At 48.3% G+C, this 20900-nt stretch overlaps 1 protein-coding gene across 2 annotated transcripts in view; it reads left to right on the forward strand.

Annotated features, from left to right (window-relative positions):
- Myo10 (myosin X) overlaps window positions 1-20900 on the forward strand; it is a 196551-nt gene that overhangs the window by 152603 nt on the left and 23048 nt on the right. The window contains exons 20-27 of one of the 2 annotated variants that reach the window (XM_042695215.1): window positions 6895-7019; window positions 7118-7232; window positions 10353-10459; window positions 11269-11502; window positions 12698-12740; window positions 13328-14185; window positions 15544-15667; window positions 18417-18660. In XM_042695215.1, the coding sequence (XP_042551149.1) occupies window positions 6895-7019; window positions 7118-7232; window positions 10353-10459; window positions 11269-11502; window positions 12698-12740; window positions 13328-14185; window positions 15544-15667; window positions 18417-18660 (1850 nt within the window). The remainder of the gene's footprint in view (window positions 1-6894; window positions 7020-7117; window positions 7233-10352; window positions 10460-11268; window positions 11503-12697; window positions 12741-13327; window positions 14186-15543; window positions 15668-18416; window positions 18661-20900) is intronic. The other variant, XM_042695216.1, reaches the window with a different exon arrangement.

Below are 20900 nucleotides of genomic sequence, written 5' to 3' on the forward strand. Positions count from 1 at the left end.
AATTGGCCTAACGTTTTCTGGCTCAGTAATTGTTTCTCTGTTCTGGTACTGGTGAACGCCCTACGCAGCGAATCACTTTCTTACTCACTTTGCCAGGGCTTTTAAAGTCATGGATGGGTTGTTTGTTTGGGTGAATCCCAGACATGCTGCCCAAGTTGGCTCCCAGATTCCTGCCTCAATCCCCCAAGCACCTGTCCCTGTGCTGGCCTACAATTGGGATTTATTTCAATCAGTTGGGTTAGACCAGGTCAGAACCTGACAGATGAGTCCCTAAGACTCACCCGCCCCACCCCACCCCAGGCCCAGTGCTGCACACTTGGATAAAGCCTATATGTTCCCGGTATACAGAGTGTTCCCTGCCAGAGCCATCTCCTTTCCTCCCCCGTTAGAAAGCTTTGTGCTGACAACTCACCCGGCTTCTATAACATGAGTAGGAAAATAGGTTCCATGTGTACATGGTTGACTCGTGTGCTGTACTGATTTTCAGGAATGTAGATTCTTTGAGGTTGATTTTCCTAATCCATTTTTTGTCGTTGTTCCTTTACGAGGATGGAACTCTGCTGTAAGCACACACTGAGCTATACCTCATTCTAATTGTTCAATATGAACAACTTCTCTTTCTCTCTGCTGTGAACTCAGGGCCTCATACTTACTCTGTAGGTGTTTTACCACTTGAATTATGTCTCTGTTCGGGTCTTGTGCTGTTTTTTTTTTTCCTTTCTTCCTTTTGGAGATAAAGTCTTCAGGCCTTTTCTGCCGAGGCTGCCCAAGTCTCACATACAGTGGCAGTCCTTCTGTGTGGCAGTCCTTCTGTGTGGCAGTCCTTCTGTGTGGCAGTAGTCCTTCTGCCCTTAGGGAGCAGAGAAAAGAGCCTTAGCCCCTCTGGCTGTGCACGGTGGGCTGCATTCATTCTGACTCTCCCCCCACCCCCCAACTCTGGGCTATGCTCAAGCATCCTGGGTTTTGTGGGATCCTCAAATGTTGAAGTCAGTAAGAACAAAGTCTATACATCAGTCGGCCTTCTTGTATTTGGCCGTGGGCAGGTGTCAGACTTGGTGTCCTAAAACAGTGCTCACAGGGACAGCGAGGGGTTGAGAATGCACCAGTCATTTCTGTGTGGTAACTGTCCTCCTCTGTTGCGTTATCTGATTTCAATCTGTGGGAGGGAAGGCTTGCCTAGAATTGATTTCTGTGGGGAGTCGAGCTTGTTGGGTCGCAGTCACTGTCTTTATCTGGGTATTCTGCACCTTTGCTATTTCAGGTGACTTTTTGTTTGGGTTTCTGTTTGCTTTTATACTTGAAGGGACTCCTCACTTAACTTTTTCCACCCAAGATTGGCACTTTAGCTGCCCTCCTCCACTGGTTAATTGGAAGTAAGAGTCTCTTGGATTTAGGAGTTTCTCAGCCTGAGCTGGCTTCAAAGTGGAATCCTCAGATTTCAGTCTGTTAGGACTATAGGTGTGATCCACCAGCCCCAGGTGTCTGTTTCCCGGCTTATTTGTGTGAGTATGAGGGCTGAATGTCAGGCCTGTGCCAGTACTGTCCTTTAGCATTTTCACTGAAGGCTGACACTGTATCACTTCAGCTCTAGCAACACCTCCAGACACACAACCATCCACAACTTCACTTGTTAATTGGAGATAGGAGTCCCACAGACTTATTACAAGTGTGAGCTAAGCGTGCTGGGCTATTTCAGTTGTTTTTGTTTTGTTTTTTTTTTTTTTGCTTTGTTTTGATGCTTTGGTTATGACTGAGTTACCCCCAAGTATACATTGAAGCAAAAGATATTTTGTCCTGACTGGGTCATATCCAAGATAGGAACTTTCTCTTACAAGTATCCCCTCTGGTCCCTTTAAAATGCCTCCTTGGTCAGTCAGCTTTCATTCGTTTCTGCCCCTGATCCTGCACAGGCCGGGCAAGCACTTTATCCCTGAGCTGTGCCCTAGCCCCTCCTTTCCCTCCCTTGAAAAAGTTTTACTATGTAGCCCTTGCTTGCTCACACTGCTGCTCCTGCCTCAGCCTCCTGAGTAAGCTGGGATGGCAGGTGTGCATAGCCATGCCTGATCCTCCTAGTTTTTCTTTAAGGCTGTTTTGCTTTTTGCTGTGTGTCTGTGTCTGTGTGTGTTTGTCCTAGGGCCTAAACTCTCAAGGTTAGCACTCTACTCTTGAGTTACAGCTCCACTTCTGGCTTTTTGTAGTTAACTGGAGTTAAAAGAGTCACATGGATTTTCCTGCCCAGGCTGGCTTTGAACCATGATCCTCGAATCTCAACCTCCCTTCCTGAATAGCTAGGATTACAAGTGTGAGCCACCAGCACCCAGCTGCCTTTTGGGGGGGGGGGGAGGATTCTGGTGTATGAAATCAGTGCCTTACACTTACCCACTGGCACTCTACCACGTGAGCCATACTTTTTGCTACTTTTTGCTGGTTATTTCAGAGATGGAGTTTCCTGGCTTCTACTATCCCCCAGATCTCTCCTGAGTAGCCAGGATTATAGGTATGAGTCCCAGGTGCCCAGCTGTTTGCACTGTTAACGGCCTTACCACAGCCTCTCGCCAGTCCCCTGCTTCTCTGGCCTTCTTTCACCCTTTTCCATGTAGGACCTCCAGAATCCAGTCTGGTTATGGTCTGTCCCCTTTGTAAGAAGCACTGTTTTGAAATGTCTTCCAAGATATATGGTCTTGAAAGTTCTCATATTATCTGTGGTTATTTCCTTGTTTCGGTATCCTCTTCCCTTTGTTCTCCTTGGAGCCATCTCTTTACCCACCACCCCTAGCAGTGGCATCCACTCCCTAATGACCCGTCACATACTTCTTCCCCATATACCCATCACTAACCAGACTTACTTGTTCTCACACAACTGATAGTAGAGCAGGGTTGGGGGCACATGGTCCTTTGTAGAAGGAGGCTGTTACACCTGCTTTTCTGCAGCTTCCTTTTCTCAAAAAGACCAGCCAATTGCTGATATTTCCTGATGTCATTTGAAGAGGTGGCACACTAGCTCCTGCTGTCCCTCTGGTGACTGCTGACCTTGCTTCCAGGATTATCCCTGTCTACCAGTGTGTCCTACCACAGCAGATGGGGCCGTGTCCACACCTAGTGGCTCTTGAGCACAGTGACTGTGCCCCATATCCATGTGAACTCAGCTCAGAACTCTTTTTTTTTTTCTTCTTTTGGGTCCGGTCGTGGGGCCTGAACTCTGGGCCTGGGCACTGTCCCTCAGCTCTTCAGCTCAAGGCTAGCACTCTACCACTTGAGCCACAGCACCACTTCCGGCTTTTTTCTTTTTGCTTATGTGGTGCTGAGGAATCGAACCCAGGGCCTCGGGTATGCAAGGCAAGCACTCTACCACTGAGCTACCTTCCCAGCCCTAGCTCAGGACTCTTTCTCCCCATCCCCACCTCTCTCTCTTTCTCTACCTCCTAGCTTTTCTCCATGCCTTTTCTGTTTGCAGTACCCCTTCCCCACCAGTACTATAAGAACCCAAGCTGTGATGTGAATCCAGGCCCCCTCCACAGTATTTTCTGTCCTGTGTTCCCAGGGAACTTAACATCTTTAATATGGCGCATGGTTAGACGCCCCCATTCTGAAAGTGGCAGTGCTGGGCATGGCTGGCACTCTCCCTAACTTCAGGGTCTTTGGAAACAAAATGCAGAGCGCTTCACCCCCAAGCATGAATCACCAGAGCTTGAACATAGTAGGTGTTTAATAACTATTCACTGGACTGGTCAAGCTGAGACTCCTGGGACTCTAATTGCCTGTAGTTCGAGTTATTCCTTCCAAAATGGAACCTATTTGTTCTGCCAGAACATAGCTGTGAGTACCCCGTGGACCTTCTTTGTTGGGGTGAACTCCAGCTCTGCAAACCTAGTTGCCAGTCAAGTTCTGAACGCACTGGGGAAGTTTTGAAAGGCAGAATGCCTCTAAGTTGTTCCTCAGCCAGCCTCCAGCTGTGACAGCTTTGAAAGTTAAATGCATCAAGACAGGAAGTTGCCAGGGGAAAGGAGATCCACCAATGGAAAGCCAGAATCACCCCCCTCGTGACCACCCAGTGGGTTGCCTAGGGCGATCCCGAGGCCTATAGACACCTTCCTTCCCTCCCCTCCCCCCACCCCCCCCCCAGTTAAATTACTGTGATGGGGCTGCCAGACAATGGGAGTAGGAGTTTGGAAATAGCTGTTCCCTGCAGTGCCTTCCCTCCCTCCGCAGCTAGCCAAGCTGTATCAAATCCTACAACCACACCACCCTAATTAGCCCAAGAGTGGAAGGGGTTGCCATGGTGACAAGGCACTTTTTAAAGCCCAGGAATGGTGTTCATTATTGTTCCCAGTCTTTACTTAGCTGTGGGGGAAAGGTCAGTGTGGCCGCTGTTTTCCCTACGAAGTTTGTCCTGAGAGCCTAGGAAGCTGGCGGAATGTGGCTCAGGGAGACGGGACCATGGTGAGTGTGGAGGGCATTGGGGCGGGGGCGGTCCTGTGACTGTCATAGTAATAACTGAGGGTCAGACTGAGGGATTGTACGGATGCTGTTCGCTGGATGAAGGGGCAAACTGACAAACCAGAAGATGGGTCAGGAACAGCAAACGTGGGAGCGATGTCTCGAACAATGAGCATCTTGGATCCTCCAACAGGTTTACTATGGAGACGGGTTCTCTGGTCTTAGGATATTGTAGTGGGTAGACATCGTGGATGTGCGCTGTACATTGCTCCGGGTCAGATTGAATTTCTAGATCCCTATCACAGAAACACGGGAGCCAAGCCACGCACTTCCCAAACGGTTCATTTCTGAAAGCGGAGATTCTGCCAAGGGACGTTTGAGTCTTGATCATTTAATGGTTTTCTTACTTTTGAAAGGTGAGTTGAAATACCTCAGACTGTGAGCCATGGATAGCAGACTCTTGGCTCCAGTCTGCTGGTTACCGTCCCCTCCCTCAGAGTGACTACTGAACGTGAAGATGGCTTGACTGCAGTTTTGTCTAGAAGAGCAGTTTTGTACTCTGAGCGCCGTTGGACGGCTAGAGATGAGGGGAACTCTTTCCTCCAATGCTGTTCTGGACATTTGCAGAGCATTTTTTAAAGACCTTCAATTATTTGCTTACCTATTTGCAAGTTTAGGAAAACACCACTTTAAGCCTCATTTTGTGTTTATGACTGCGTTTTATTTTAGGATCACCGACTAAGCTACTTTTGCATTTTTGTACTTTTTAACAGTTACAGCTTAGGGATCAACTTTTCAGTCTTTTATTCATGGTTGTGTAGAATAACAAAAGACAAGTTAATTAAAGGGGATGAGTGTGTTTGTATTATAAAACCAATCACCAGTCAAAGAGCTGTGAGTGGGAAATGACCCACTTTTTTTGCTTTACCCCTGTAAACTGTCCTGGCCAGAATGCCCGTCAGTTTGTTTGCCAATTAAGCAGATAGTGACCCCATTTTTGAAGTTGAGATCTGGTTTGATTTTCTTTCTTTAATCCTTATGTCTTTAGGCTCAGTGAGCGAAGTATTTGACTGAAAATTGAACAAATTTCACTTCCTTTGTTTTTTGTTTTTGTTTTTTATCTAGTGACAACTATTTATGTCCCATTCTCCACCGTGTGTGTGTGTGTGTGTGTGTGTGTGTGTGTGTGTGTGTGCTCATTTCTTGCTTGATATTGCATTCTTTAGAAGAAAAGAGTGCCTTAGATTTGATATGTAAAAACAAAGCAATATTTGTCTGACAACAATTTAGATTCTTTTGAGAAAGGTTGATTTTAAAGTGGTGATTCATTTGTAGTTGTAAAATAGGCCATTTTTACCTTGATTTTTTTTATATCAAAGAAGATATGATATGCAACTTTTGACTTTGCTTGTGTATACTAAAGAAGATACAGTGGTATTATAGTTAAACTATGACATATACTAATGTTACAAATGAGATAAAATGGGCCTTTCTTCAGAAAGTATATGAGTGGGGAAAATAATCAGCTCCTGGATGGAGGAGAAAACCTGTGGTGATGGGTGTTAAAGGAAAGACACAGACCCCTGGGAGCCTGTTTTCTACTGTTCACCTTGGTGTAGGTTCAGAAGTGTTATTATTTTTATTTTTTAGTGCCAGTCCTGGGGCCAGTATTCAGAGCCTGGGGCACTGTCCTTGAGCTTTTTCTCTCAAGGCTGACGTTCTACCACTTGAGTACAGTTCTACTTCTGGCTTTTTGGTGGTTAACTGGAGACAGTCTCATGGATTTTACTGTCCAGATGGCTTGGAACCTTGGATCTTCAGTTACCAGATTTTTTTTTTTTTTTTTTTTTACTGCCAGTTCTGGGGCTTAAACGCTGGGCCTGGGGACTGTCCCTGAGGTTCATTTGCTCAGGGCTAGTGCTCTACCATTTCGGCCACAGCACCACTTCTGGCTTTTTCTGTTTTGTTTTATTTTTTGCCGGTGGTGGGGCCTGAACTCTGGGCCTGGGCACTGTCCCTCAGCTCTTTAACTCAAGGCTAGCGCTCTACCACTTGAGTCACAGCCCACTTCGGGTTTTTTTCTGGAATTGAGCCCAGGGCCTCATGCATGCAAGGCAAGCATTCTACCACTGAGCCACCTTCCCAGCCCCTGGCTTTTCTGTTTATGTGCTACTGAGGAGTCTAACCCAGGGCTTCATATGTGTTAGGTAAGCATTCTATACTAGGCCACATTCCCAGCCCAGTTAACTAGATTCTTCAGTAGCTCTTACAATCATGAGCCAACAGTGGGTGCCCTTTTTTGTGCTGGTACTGGGCTTGAAACTCAGGGCCTATACTTTGGCTCCGAATTCTTGTGCACATATGTGTGTGGTCACTAAAGCAACACTGAGGATGGTCTTACGCGATTGTGTCTAATCCCACCATAACTAACTTCATCCCACTTTCTGAATGTTCTAGATGCCAGACCAGTTTGACCAGGCTGTTGTGCTAAACCAGCTGAGGTACTCGGGGATGCTGGAGACGGTGAGGATCCGCAAAGCCGGCTATGCTGTGCGAAGGCCCTTTCAGGATTTCTACAAAAGGCAAGCAGAGCTGGACAGCTAGCTCCAATCTCCTTTCAGAGGGGTGGAAGCAGGCGGAGCCTGTGCAGAACGCGGCGCTATGTGCCTCTGTGTTGCAGGTATAAAGTGCTCACGAGGAATGTAGCCCTGCCCGAGGATGTCCGGGGAAAGTGCACTGTGCTCCTGCAGCTCTACGACGCCTCCAGCAGCGAGTGGCAGCTGGGGAAGACCAAGGTACCTTTGTGGGGCCCAGTCCCTTTAAGCCCGGAAGGTTCCCCAGGCCTGGTGTCCCAACACACCAAGAACCGTTTTTGTCTTTTAGGCCTGGGGCTTGAACTCAGGGCCTTGTGCTCTTGCTTGGCTTTTTCAAGGCTAATGCTTTACCATTTGATCCACAAACTCCACTTCTGGCGTTTTTGGTGGTTAATTGGAGATAAAGAGTCTCACAGATTATGTTGCCCAGGGTGGCTTCAAACCCTTATCCTCAGATCTCAACCTCCTGAGTCACTAGGATTCTGGGCATCAGCCCCCAGCGTAGAATCAAGGTTTTCACCTGCGCCCTCACTCACTGTGGTTTTTTGTCTTCCCAACACTGCAAATACACTATTTCAATAAGGGACACACTGAACCAGCTCATCAGAATTGTGCCTACCTGGTACCCAGGGTTGTAGATGTGCCAGGCAGCTACACCACCTCACAACTGAGACCACCATAGGAAGCCAGCAGTCTGAAATCCTGTAGGTGGCCAAAAACTCAGTCCAGAAAAGGGAAGGGAGGGGGCAGCCTTTGTTTTCAAATGTACTGCTGTGGCGCAGGCCCTCAACCCTCACTCCACACAACAATCTAGCCCCAACTTCCTTCATCAGACAGACAGTTCCAAGCTAACCTCTTCTTCCTGTGTCAGCAAACTGCCAAAAATCTCAGTTGGCTTTGCAGTCTTCTTCCATCCCTTCCAGTGCTTATTCCAGGGGAAGACACCAGTGTGATTCTCAACTCAGACCCAAGCATCTGGGTCTGGTGTTTAGGATCTGGTCCTCCGGCCTGACTTTCCTGCCCCTCTCCATGGCTCTGAAACGTCCGAGGAGCAGGTTTCCAGCCAGCACCACGTGGTTTGGGTTTGTTTGGAGATGATATCTCCTTATGTTGCTGGGGCTGGTCTCAAGCTCTTGATAAAATTGATCCTCCCACCTCAGACTCCTGAGTAACTGGGATTATAACAGGTTTCTTTGTTAAAGAGGGAAAGAAAGGAAAGAGAGTGTTTAATTAACCAATATGAAATCTATGGCAAAACTTCAGCAGGAGTTCATGTCCACTCAGCAAAGAAGTCAGATGCACAGACACTGGGCTGGGTTGGCTGGGGAGAGCTTCAGATTCAGGCAGTCCAAGGCTTTTAGAGCTGAGGTAGCGCCAGCTGTGGCTTGGAAAGCAGCAGACATTGTCAGAGGTGGAGCCTGCCGTCTGACTCTGTCTTGTGCTCATCTCTGCTCACATGAGTTTTGACAGCATTCCATTCCCAGCTTTAGTAGGACTGAGGTCCCCACTTTCTCTCTGGTTCTCCATCAGAGTCAGCTAAAGGTTCCTGAATTTGCTTGCTAGGCTGCCTGACACAGCTCACTTAGAGACCATGAACTGATCTGTCCAGGCCCAAGATGAGGTCAGCTTTAGAAATTAAGATAGTCATTTATGCCAGGCACCAGTGATTCATGCCTATAATCCTAGCTACTCAGGAAGCTGAGATCCAAGGATCACAGTTCAAAGCCCAGCAGGAAAGTCTTAGTTTCTTATCTCCAATTAATCACTAGAAAACTGGTAGCAGCTCTAAGGCTCAAAGTGGTAGAGTACTAACCTTGAGCAGAAAAAGCATAGGGACAGGACCCAGCCCCTAAAGTCAAGCTTTAGGACTAAAACAAAAAACAAAAACATTTAACAATCATTCCTATTCATAAGGTAGATTCAAGGGAGAACTCATTGTAATTCCTTAGAAAAGCAAAGGCAAAGTTCAACAAAACAAACACTAGAAAGCAAGTATTCAAAGATAGGGTGGGTCAAGGGGAAACACTAGACAGAGGGGAAGAAGGAGAGAATGCAGTTAAGAATTTAGTGAAGGGGCTGGGAAGGTGGCTCAGTGGTAGAGTGCTTGTCTTGCATGCTTGAGGCCCTGGGTTCTATTTCTCAGCACCACATAAGCAGAAAAGGCCAGAAGTGGCACTGTGGCTCAAGTGGTAGAGCACTAGCCTTGAGCTGAACAGCTGAGGGACAGTGCCCAGGCCCAGAATTCAGGTCCCATGACCAACCAAAAAAAGAAAGAATTCAATGTGGCCTGGCATCGGTGGCTCACGCCTGTAATCATAGCTACTCAGGAGGCTGAGATCTGAGGATCGCAGTTCAAAGCCAGCCCGGGCAGGAAAGTCCGTGAGACTCTTTTTTTTTTTTTTAATAAGTTTTTTATTGTGAAAATACTGTACAGAGGGGTTATAGTTACATGAACAAGGTAATGAGTATATTTCTATCAAGCATTCTTGCCTCCTTTGTTTTTCCCCTTCCCTCCCCATGAGACTCTTACCTCCAATAAGCCACTAGAAAACCAGAAGTAGCTCTGTGGCTCAAGTGGTAGAGTGCTAACCTTGAGCTGAAGAGCTGAGAGACAGTGCCCAGGCCCAGAATTCAAGCCCCACGACTGACAAAAAAAAAAAGAATTCAACGTATATCTTACAAAATTAAAAAGTGATGGAAGGGGTGAGTTGAGGGATGAGCTAGAATGTTGAAAGGGGTGACGCTGAAAAAGATGCATTGTATTCATAAAACTGCTTTGCTAAATGGTAATACCTTTGTACAACTACTTAAAGACAATAAAATAATTTTTTTTAAACAATCATGCCTATAGAATGTACTAGTAATAACCAAAACATAAGGCTTAGGTTTTATATGTTCTTTTTATTTTCTTTTCCTATGATACTCCTCTCCCCCCCTCCAATCCAGTCCTGGGGCTTGAACTCAGGGCCTGGGCACTGTTCAAGGCTAGGGCTTTACCACTTGAGCCACACACAACATCACTTCCAGCTTTTTCTGAGTAGTTTCTTGGAAACGAGAGTCTCACGGACTTTTCTGCCCTGGCTGGCTTTGAACTGTAATCCTCAGATCAGATCTCAGCCTGCTGAGTAGCTAGGATTACAGGCATGAGCCACTAGCACCTGGCTCATTGGGATATTTAGCAGGATCTGCTGGCTCTGTTCTATGTGTGGCTCTCCTTAGACACCAAGAAAGAGGGAAACAGGAGCTACCCCCAAGTCCAGCCTGAGTGAGACCTTCACTCTACCAGCTACTTTGGGCTGAGACCCATGACTTTCTCCACAGGTCTTCCTTCGGGAATCCTTGGAGCAGAAGCTGGAGAAGCGGCGGGAGGAGGAAGTCTACCAGGCAGCCATGGTCATCCAGGCCCACATCTTGGGCTACTTGGCACGGTAAGAGCCACACCTTGGTAAAGCCACACAGGGGCTTTGTGTGTCCCCAGTGGGGTGGCTTGTGAGCTTGGAGGAGCCACTCCTGTAAGCATTACCTGGGTAGCAATAGACAGAAGCAATTCGGGGGGGGGGGGGGGTTCTACTGCGATATTCAAATTGTCTACCGTCTATTCTTCTGCATCCTGTTTTCAAGGCTACTGCTTTTGTTGTCACAGCCGCATATCCCTTATCCAAATGCCGAAGATGAGACTCAGAGATATTAGGCCAACCTACAAGCATGAAGCCTTGAGTTCAAATGCCAGTACTGTCTACCAAAAGAACTGACCAAGGATTTTCAGATGAACAGTGCTCAACTCATGTCATCTTATCAGTAGTTTCTACTTATTTGGGAAATGAGACAACTTCTCACCTGGCATTTTAGTTGTGCCCACTACATGTCTAGCATGGTACCAAGAGCTAAGGCATTCCATTTTCTGTGGTACAGAGCCTCCCTGTGGTGGTTGCTGTTGGCTGGTTGGTTGTTTTCATATGAACAGGAGGCCAGAGTGAATCTCCCTTGGTCCAGGCCATTCAAGGTTGGCATTAGGCTTTACATGTCTCCTTTGCCAGGGTAGCCATAGTATTCTTCGTGTGTGTGTGTGTTCTTTGTTTTACTTTTTAGCCAAAGGGCCTCTTTGTCCTCTCCGGTCCTCCCAGTGAGAGAATCCTTCCAAAACTAGGTCCCTTTTGTCTTGTGGCCAGAATGTAAGCTCATTTGAATAGCTCACAATCTCATTACCTCAATGGCTATTCTCCTGTTTTCCTTTTAGAAAGCAGTACAGAAGGGTCCTTTATTGTGTGGTGATGATACAGAAGAATTATAGAGCCTTCCTTATGAGGAAGAGATTTTTACACCTGAAAAAAGCGGCCATCGTGTTCCAGAAGCAACTCCGAGGCCAGCTGGCACGTAGAGTTTACAGACAACTGCTGGCAGAGAAAATGGAGCAAGAGGAAAGGAAGAGGCAGGAGGAAGAAGAGAAGAGAAAGCGGGAGCAAGAAGAGAGGTATAGAGTGCCTTTCTCCATTAGATGAAACTAAAGGATGTATTTTGACTTTTATGCTTATCATCAGAACCTGTTTACTTGAAACAAAACAGTAAATCTTGGTAGCACTGAGACCCAATTCTGTGCATTGTTTCTTGTGTAGATTGAGGCTCTGTCCTCCCCAGCCTTTCCACTGGCCTTCAGCAAAGCTCATTGAAGGGTCTTAGCCAGGTGCTATAGCTCATACCTACCATCCCAACTAATCTGGAGGTAGGGATGGCTGGGGAGACTGAGGTTTGAAACCATCCAGGGGCAGAAAGTTAGCCAGATCTCACTCATCTCAATAAAAGCAGCTGGATGTGTAGTTATTACCAGTCGTCCCTGCTACAAAGGAAGCATAAGTGGGAAGATCAAGGTCACAACTAGTCTCACCAAAAAGAAAAAAATACAAGACTAAGATCTGAGGATTGAGTTTTACAAAGCCAGCCCAGGCAGGAAAAGCCATGAGATTCTTATCTCCAATAAAACTACCAAAAGATGGGAAGTATCACTGTGGCTCCGGTGGTAGAGTACCAGCCTTAGCTCAGGGTTAGCCAGACCCTGAGTTCAAAACTCCAGTACAAGTTAAAAAAATAAATAATAAGCTGGGAAGTTGGTTCAGTGGTAGAGCGCTTGCCTCGCATGCATAAGGCCCTGGGTTCAATTCCTTAGCACCACATAAGCAGAAAAAAAAAAGCCAGAAGTGGTGCTGTGGTTCAAGTGTTAGAGCTCTAGCCTTGAGCTGAAGAGCTGGGGGACAGTGCAGAGTTCAGACCCCACAACTGGACCCCCCCCCCAAAAAATAAAGAAAAAATAATAATAGTAATTGGAGCAGGGTGTCAGTAGTTTGTGCCTGTAATCTGAAACCTGAGGATCTTTGTTCGAAGCCAGCCTGGGCAGGAAGAATCATTAGATTTTTCTTTCCAATGAGCCAGCAAAAGGCCAAACGTGGCTCAAGTGGTAGAGCACCAGACTTGAGTGAAAAAGCTGAGAGACAGAGCCCAGCCCTGAGTTCAAGGCCCAGTACCAGCATGAAAATAAAGTTATATCTTTGGTTGAGCCTTAGAACAATTGTAGAGCACTTGCTCCTATGCACAAGGCACTAGGTTTCTGCAGGCTAGACCTGGCTGAAATGACTTACAGGTTTTTGCTGATTTCACTTTTCTTTTTTCTTTAGAGAAAGAGCACAGAGAGAGGCAGAGCTCCGGGTCCAGCAGGTGGTAAATACTGGGGCAACCTGCCCGCCCCGCACCTTACTTCTCTTTCACTTTAGGATTCAAACTGGAACACACACACACACACACACACAGAGTGTAGGACTAGTTTCCTCTCCACCTCTACCTTTGGGCAAAGCTTAATGAATGTCTTCAGATTTAAATGCAAATGACAGGCATGTCCCTTGGGGCCTGACCCAGGTGGATTATAAAACAATGGAAATTGAGTTTCTCACCGTCTGGGAGGCTAGGGCGTCCCAGCTCAAAGTGGCTGTGGGTTTGGGTCTCCTGATGCCTCTCTCCTTGGCTTCCAGACGCGCCCCCCCCTCCCGGTGTGCCCAGACCCCCTGTCTTGGCCGAGGGCTTCTGCGCCCAACTTAATCACCTCTTTAAAAGCCCTCTCTGCATACACATTTGCATTGTGAGGACTGGGGGATTAGCGCTTTAGCATAAGAATGGGCTGGAGACACAATTCTGCCCGGTGTCCCCCCCCCCCATTTCCATCGCCATTGCCTGAGGGGAGGGAGGGGGGACAGCGGAGGGTTTCATTGTAACACCCTCCTCCTCCTCCTCCTCCTCTTCCTCGCGTCCAGGAGGCGGAGGCCCGGAAGCAGCTGGAGGAGCGCGAGGCCCTGCGGAAGCGCCAGGCGGAGCTGGAGCGGCAGCAGGAGAACCGGCAGGTGGAGGAGATCCTGCGGCTGGAGAAGGAGATCGAGGACCTGCAGCGCATGAAGGAGCGGCAGGAGCTGTCGCTGACGCAGGCCTCGCTGCAGAAGCTGCAGCGGCTGCGGGACGAGGAGCTGCGGCGGCTGGAGGACGAGGCGTGCCGCGCGGCGCACGAGTTCCTGGAGTCCCTGAACTTCCACGAGATCGACGAGTGCGTGCGGCACATCGAGCGCTCGCTGTCGGAGGGCGGCGAGGGCGGCGGGGGCGGCGGCCCCGCGGAGAAGCCCCGCTTCAACTTCAGCCAGCCGTACCCCGAGGAGGAGGAGGGCGACCAGGAGGACGGGGTGGACGAGGTGGACGAGGGCTTCGAGGCGGACGACGACGCCTTCAAGGACTCGCCCAACCCCAGCGAGCACGGCCACTCGGACCAGCGCACCAGCGGCATCCGCACGAGCGATGACTCCTCGGAGGAGGACCCCTACATGAACGAGCCGCGGCCCGGCGCGCCCTGCGCCCCCGGCCCGCCCGCCGCGCCCGCGCCCGCCAGCCCGCGCGGCTCCGGCTCCTCCGGCGGGGAGTCCGCCTACTGCCTGCCCCAGAGCCCCGGCGACGGGGACGAGCCCTCCCCCGACGACGACTACGAGGACGGGGCCGCCACTTCCGCCAGCAGCGTCACCTGCTCCCACTCCTACGGCAGCCAGTGGTCCCCGGACTACCGGGGCTCCATGGGCACCTACAACAGCTCCGGGGCCTACCGGTTCAGCTCCGAAGGCGCGCAGTCCTCGGTGAGTGCCAGCCGGGGCTGGGCTGAGTGCCCCAGGCCTGTCATTCCTAGTGCCCGGGAGAGGGGCGTCCCAGAAGATCACGATTGGAGGGCTAGCCTGGGGAGGGGGGCCAAAGGGTCTGGAGACCCTCACTTCAAACAGTAGAAAGCTGAGCGCGCTCATGCTGGCCGGTGTAAATAGGAGGATTGCAGTCCACACCGGTCCTGGCATAAATAAATGCAAAGCCTTATTCAAAAAACCAACCTAGCCGGGCACGCTGGGGGCTCACGCCTGTAATCCTAGCCCCTCAGGAGGCTGAGATGGGAGGATCACGGTTCGAAGCCAGCCCAAGCAGGAAACTCCCGAGAGACCCTCCGCCCCGATTAGTCATTGAAAAAAGCCTGAAGTGGCGTTGTGGCTCAAGTAGTAGAGCACTAAGCCCTGAGCAAAAGGAGCCTTGTAACAATGCCCCCCAAAGGCCTAGAGTTTCAAGCCCCAGGATCGGCCACAAAGTAAAATTTAAAAAATAGCAAAAATCGAAAAAAAAAGCCAAATGAAAATGGCCGAGGGGGGGGGGGTGGTGTTGTGGATCAAACGGTGAGACTCTTGCCTAGCAAGAGCAAGGCCTTGAGTTAAACCTCAGTCACCGCCCCTCCCAGCGCCCCCCACCAAAAGCCCTGGAGCCTAAGATTTCAGAGTGGAGTTTAAACATAATCTTGCACCCCATTTCACTTACCCTGGACAGGAATTGGGAGATGCCTCTTGGAAGTGAGGCACAAGTCCCAGGCCTGAGCCTGAGCTTTACCCGGCTGCAAAACCCCAGCACTGGGATTACATCTGCCAAGGGCTCCTGGAGAAAATCCCTCGCAGCCCCTGCCCCGCAGCAGGCTGATTTCCTGCTCTGGTTTTAGGAAAGACTCCCTAGGGGTTATTAAATACATTTCCAGTTTCTGGAGTCCTTAAAAGTTTGCCTTTTCCCTTTGGTCACGCTACTAAACACTGTCTTTCCTTTCTAAGAGGTGGTAATATTTTTAGCATAGCAATTTAAAGGAGATTAACTGTGGCGTGGTTTTGGTTCAAAATTATACCTAAAGGAGATTAACTATGGTGTGGTTTTGGCTCAAAATTATACCTTTAAACAGCAGTGTTATTTTTAGAACCTTTGGGTTTAAAGCACATCTTGTGTTTTAGCTATCTGGCCAAGTGACCGTTTGACCCTAACCCTTGGTATCTGGTAATTCAGGGTTCCTTTCATTTCTGTGTTCACTGGAGCGCATGCATGGGGGTATGGCTGCCTGTTTTTGCTGCCAATATGAACTGCACATCTCCTTAGCCTGACCAGCATGTCTGTCTGCCCCTCCATCCTTCTCCTTGTGCAGTTTGAAGACAGCGAAGAGGACTTGGACTCCAGGTTTGACACGGACGACGAGCTGTGTTACCGGCGAGACTCTGTGTACAGCTGTGTCACCCTGCCTTACTTCCACAGTTTCCTGTACATGAAAGGTAGGACTTGCGCGCCGCCCCCCGAAACCTGGCCACCACACTGCAAAACCAGCGTCTGCTTTTCCTGAGCTGCTGCTCCAGGGCCTGGGAAAGTTACTCAGCCTCCCCCGCATTCAGTATTGTGACAGCTGGGTGTGAGTGTTGGTGCCATGCTAATGTCACGAGGGCAGTGTGGCTCTACCACGGGACTGTGGACTTCACTCCCCCGGATTGGCAAATGACCATTGTGGTCTCTCCCTCCTGTTCATATGCTTTCTTATTCTCTCTCTCACACACGTGTACACACAGCAAATCGGGCACTAGCGAATCAAAGAGGAAAAGTTGAAGTCTGTAGGGTCCTGGGTTGATTGAACTTGCTTCCTATACCTGCTTTGTGATGACAAGTTGACCTATCTATTGCAATTGCTTTTAATATAAAATGTGCTGTGTTGAACCTTAATATTTGAGGGTTTTTTTGAAATTTTAAATAATATAAATAGGGAGTGTTTAACTCTCCCTCTTGGCTATATTGGGTTTAGATTCAGGGCTTCTTGCTTACTAGGCAGGTGCGCTACTGCTGAGCCACGCCTCCATCCGGGAGTATGTTTTCACTGGGACCTGGTACTGGAGCTTTCCCCTGATTCACACTCTGACCTCGGGCTCCGCACCCAGGGTGGGACAGTGAGGAGCCCTATTGTTACCAGTGTAGGTAACAAAAGGCTGGGGGACCATCCTGCTTTTCACAAGGCCCTAGACCAGGTAAGAGTGTAAGCAAAACAAGCAAATAATGACCAAAAAAGCCAATGCCAAAATAGCATGCAAATACAAAACCCACGATAAAAGGAAGAGTCATTTAGTCATTTCTTTTTGGTCAGAAGGCAAAAGGAAGAACAAATGCAAAAAGAAGGCCGTAGGGAAAAAGAGAAGGAAATGGCTAGAGGAGGCTAACCACTGGATGGCAGAAGAATGGGGAGAAGAGAACAGGGTGCAAAGCCAAGGGTCCTGTGCCTCCACCCGTCATCTGTCATAGCCACTCAGGAGGCTGAGATGTGAGCTAGGCAGCTCAGGGCCCGCCCAGGCAAGAAAGTCTTGTGAGACTCTTTATCTCCAATTAATCACCAATAAGTAAACCTAGAAGCAGAGGTGTGTCTCAAGTGGTAGAACCCTAGCCTTGAGCAAAAAAGCTTAGGGACAGTGCCCAGGCCTTGAATTCAGGCCTGCTACCGACCAAAAAAAGGTTATTGAGAAAATGTAGCATCATTTAGTCTTAAATGAGATCATAAATACAATAAGATCCCCAGTTTTCAGAGAAAACAGTAGAAGAGACCAGTTTGCAGTTATGCACAAGGACGAGTTCTTACTGGCTAGACAGCTTGCTAAAGGCATAAAGTAAGAAGTGAATAGCATCGATCAAATTCCCTAGTTAAAAGTATCAGAGGAGCACGAGGACTTGGGGGTGAGGAATTGGGAGGTAGAGGAGAGGAGCTACACATCCACCCACAGCCAGGAGGAACACAGCAGGAATGGCTCCTGGACACTTTGGTGCTCAGTGTAGGATGATAAAAGAATGGAAAGTCTGTGTGCTACTGTTTCCTTCGGGGCTTGTTTTGAGAAACTCAGATTAAAGTCACAAATCAAGAACAATAATGTTCCGTTTTGACAGTGCTTGGCCAGTTTGCTGTAGGTTAAGAAATAGCTCTGACACTTGGCTTGATTGCCAGAGGTATCCCTGCCAGGCGAACTGGAGTGCTTTCAGAGGAGGAGGAAAATGTCTGTGTAAGTTCAGCAAAATAGGCGGACTTTCTTTCCATGATTTGTTTGCTCCATGAGGCTCAGATCTGTAATTGTCACAATCACTGAAGAAAACTCAACATTTATTTTCTGTCAAATTTCTTTTCCCAGCTGGGCCTGGTGGCTCAAGCGTGTAATCCTAGCTACTTGGTAGGTGGAGGATTTAGCAAGGCACCAAGCTTGGAAGACCTGGTGTCACCGAACAAAAACCGGGGTGTGGTGGCATACACCCGTCATCCTAGAGACATGGGAATCACAAACAGGTAGATCCTGGCCCAGTCTAGTACAGTATTCAGAGAAAGAAAACGAAAGCCAAAAGGACTGGGCACATGGTTCATGTAATACAGCGCCTGTTTTAGGAAGTATAGGGCCCCAGCTTCAGGCCTCAGTGCTGCCATATGTGTGTGTGTGGTAGCTCAAGTGGTAGAATCTTGAGTGGAAAAAGCTTATGGAACTGTGCCCAGGTCCTGTGTTCAAGCCCTAGTACCACCATACACACAAAAAAGATTTCTAACCAGGCATTGGTGGCTCATGCCTGTAATCCAAGCTACACAGAGGCTGAGATCTGAGACATACAGTTAGAAACTAGCTAGGAAGAAAAGTCTGTGAGACTCTTTTTTTCTCCAATAAATTACTGAAAAAACATATGGTCAGGTGGTAGACACTAGTTTTGAGCAAAAGCTCAGGGACAGCGCCCAGGTGCTGAGTTGAAGCCTCAGGACTGACACACACACACACACCCCAAAATAAATAAATAAATACATACATACATACAAGAAATCTCAGTTGAGTGAGTAAGAGTGAATTATTATGTGTAAGGACTAGAGCAACAAGGATGTGTAACTAAACCTCTCACCCAAGGGTCTCCAAGTGCATGTCAGCTGGGGCACAGTTAAGGACTGGCTGTCCCTTTCGCCTGTGTAGATGGGTTTGACGGACTGTTTCCTTCCACCTTTCTCTGCCCCGTCTTGGGGAACAGGTGGCTTAATGAACTCCTGGAAGCGCCGCTGGTGCGTCCTCAAGGACGAGACCTTCCTGTGGTTCCGCTCCAAGCAGGAGGCCCTCAAGCAAGGCTGGCTCCACAAGAAAGGAGGAGGCTCCTCCACCCTGTCCAGGAGAAACTGGAAGAAGCGCTGGTTCGTCCTCCGCCAGTCCAAGCTGATGTACTTTGAAAACGACAGTGAGGAGAAGCTCAAGGGTACTCTAGAAGTCCGGACGGCCAAGTAGGTTGCTGACAGTTGCACACACGGCTGGCTGCAGCTGGGGTGTTCTGGGTAGTGGGGGGCTGGTGGCTGTTGATGGCGACAGAGCTGCACTGAGCACTTGCATGACTGTGCAGAGCAAGTGCTCAGTGAGTGGGTAGTTCAGTTCAGCAGACTGAATTATCTGGACACTGAAAGCGAGACTTCTTTTTGTGGATCTTTGTTATTCACGGTTGTGCTCAGGTGAATGGCTTCCATTTAGAAGATGGGTTCTGGGACTTAGAACTAGCCCATTAGAAAAGACATGGTAGATCTACAGGAGAAAGTCTACTAATGAGTCAACTTCATTTTCAATTCTTCCTCACTGTTAGTCACAGATGGATCTGCTGGATCAGGGGCAGACTGACAGATGTGTTTTTGAGTGCATTGGGAGTGCACTTGCATGTAAATTCTACACAATCACTTTTTCTGCCAATTCTTTTGAGACTATCAAGGGCTTAACATATTTTTTTGTTAGAAGTTAATGTTTTCAGGGAAGGTGGCTCAGTGGTAGAGTGCTTGCCTTGCATGCATGAGGCTCTGGGTTCGATTCCTCAGCACCACATACACAGAAAAAGCCAGAAGTGGCACTGTGGCTCAAGTGGCAGAGCACTAGCCTTGAGCTGAAAAACTGAGGGCAGCGCCCAGGCCTAGAGTTCAAGCCCTACAACCAACAAAAAAACAAACAAAAAGGTTGTTTTCAAAAACTTGTTGGTACCAGGAGTGGCTGCTTTTCTTGGGTAACTAGGCACTAAGCATAAAAATTTGTTTGGGGATAATCTGAACCCACCCTTCTCTCAACACTAGCCAACACAAGTATTTGGGGAAGTGGTAGAATGAGCCTAAAGAGATCCAGTTAATCCCTAAAGTCAGGGGTCCTGAAAATGTTCCCAACAGCCAGCATCAGCAGCTCGGAAAGTTATTCAGGGGCTGGTAGAAAGTTGACTGAGGAAAGGAATATCTTTCTGTATTTGATTTTCAGGATAAGTGCAGGCAGGAGACTCTAGGACTTCTCTCTAGGCTGTCCCTTGGGGTTCATTAGGAGCAAGAGTGGGTTTGGAGGAATTTGGGTCTGAATCCTACCAGTGGCCACAGCCTGGTACAGCTGTCATCTCTTGGTGTCTGCCTTCTACCCTGCTTGCTGTGACGATCCTCCTGTTCAACTCACAGAGAGGGCAGAGAGAGACAGAGATGTCACCAGAGTAGAATGATGTACATTTGTTCTTCATTCCATGGTTTGTGTAGGTCAGAAAATATTCAGAAAAATTGCTAAGTATAGTGGCACATGTCTGTAGTCCTGGCTACTCGGGAGGCTGAGATTGGGAGGAGGATCTCTTTCAGGTCAGCTGAAGAAACCATGAAATCCCCATGGCCAAAAATATAATTCAGAGAATCACTGTCCATGATGGCCTAGGCAAAAAGTGAGACCCTATCTGAAAAGTAACCAGAGCGAAAAGGACCAGCCAGAGTCATGGCCGAAAACAAGCAGGAGACCCTCAGTTCAAACCCCAGTGCCACCAAAAACTAAATTAAAAGCTAAGTGGATAAAATAAATAATCTGTACTAAACATAATTTTCCCCCTTATTTCCTTTTTTTTTTTTTTTTTTGGGGTCCGGTCGTGGGGCCTGAACTCTGGGCCTGGGCACTGTCCCTCAGCTCTTCAGCTCAAGGCCAGTGCTCTACCACTTGAGCCACAGCGCCACTTCCGGCTTTTTTCTTTTTGCTTATGTGGTGCTGAGGAATCGAACCCAGGGCCTTGAGCATGCAAGGCAAGCACTCTACCACTGAGCCACCTTCCCAGCCCTTCTCCCTTATTTTCTAAGCAATATACTGATTAATATAATTTATATAGCCGGGCGCTGGTGGCTCACACCTATAATCCTAGCTACTCAGGAGGCTGAGATCTGAGGATCGCGGTTCAAAGCCAGCCCGGGCAGGAGAGACCGTGAGACTCCTATCTCCAATAAACCACCAGAAAACCAGAAGTGGCGCTGTAGCTCAAGTGGTAGAGCGCTCGCCTTGAGCTGAAGAGCTGAGGGACAGCGCCCAGGCCCAGAGTTCAAGCCCCACGACTGACAATATATATATATATATATATATATATATATATATATATATATATATATATAATTTATATACTGCTTATATAATTCGAGTGTCTTTAGTCATCTAGTGATGGTTTAAGATCTATGGGAGACTGTATGAGTTGAGCTCAAATACC

The sequence above is a fragment of the Dipodomys spectabilis genome, unplaced genomic scaffold (genome assembly GCF_019054845.1).
Source record: "Dipodomys spectabilis isolate Male_0828 unplaced genomic scaffold, ASM1905484v1 ptg000179l, whole genome shotgun sequence".
In the NCBI taxonomy this organism is placed as follows: domain Eukaryota; kingdom Metazoa; phylum Chordata; class Mammalia; order Rodentia; family Heteromyidae; genus Dipodomys; species Dipodomys spectabilis.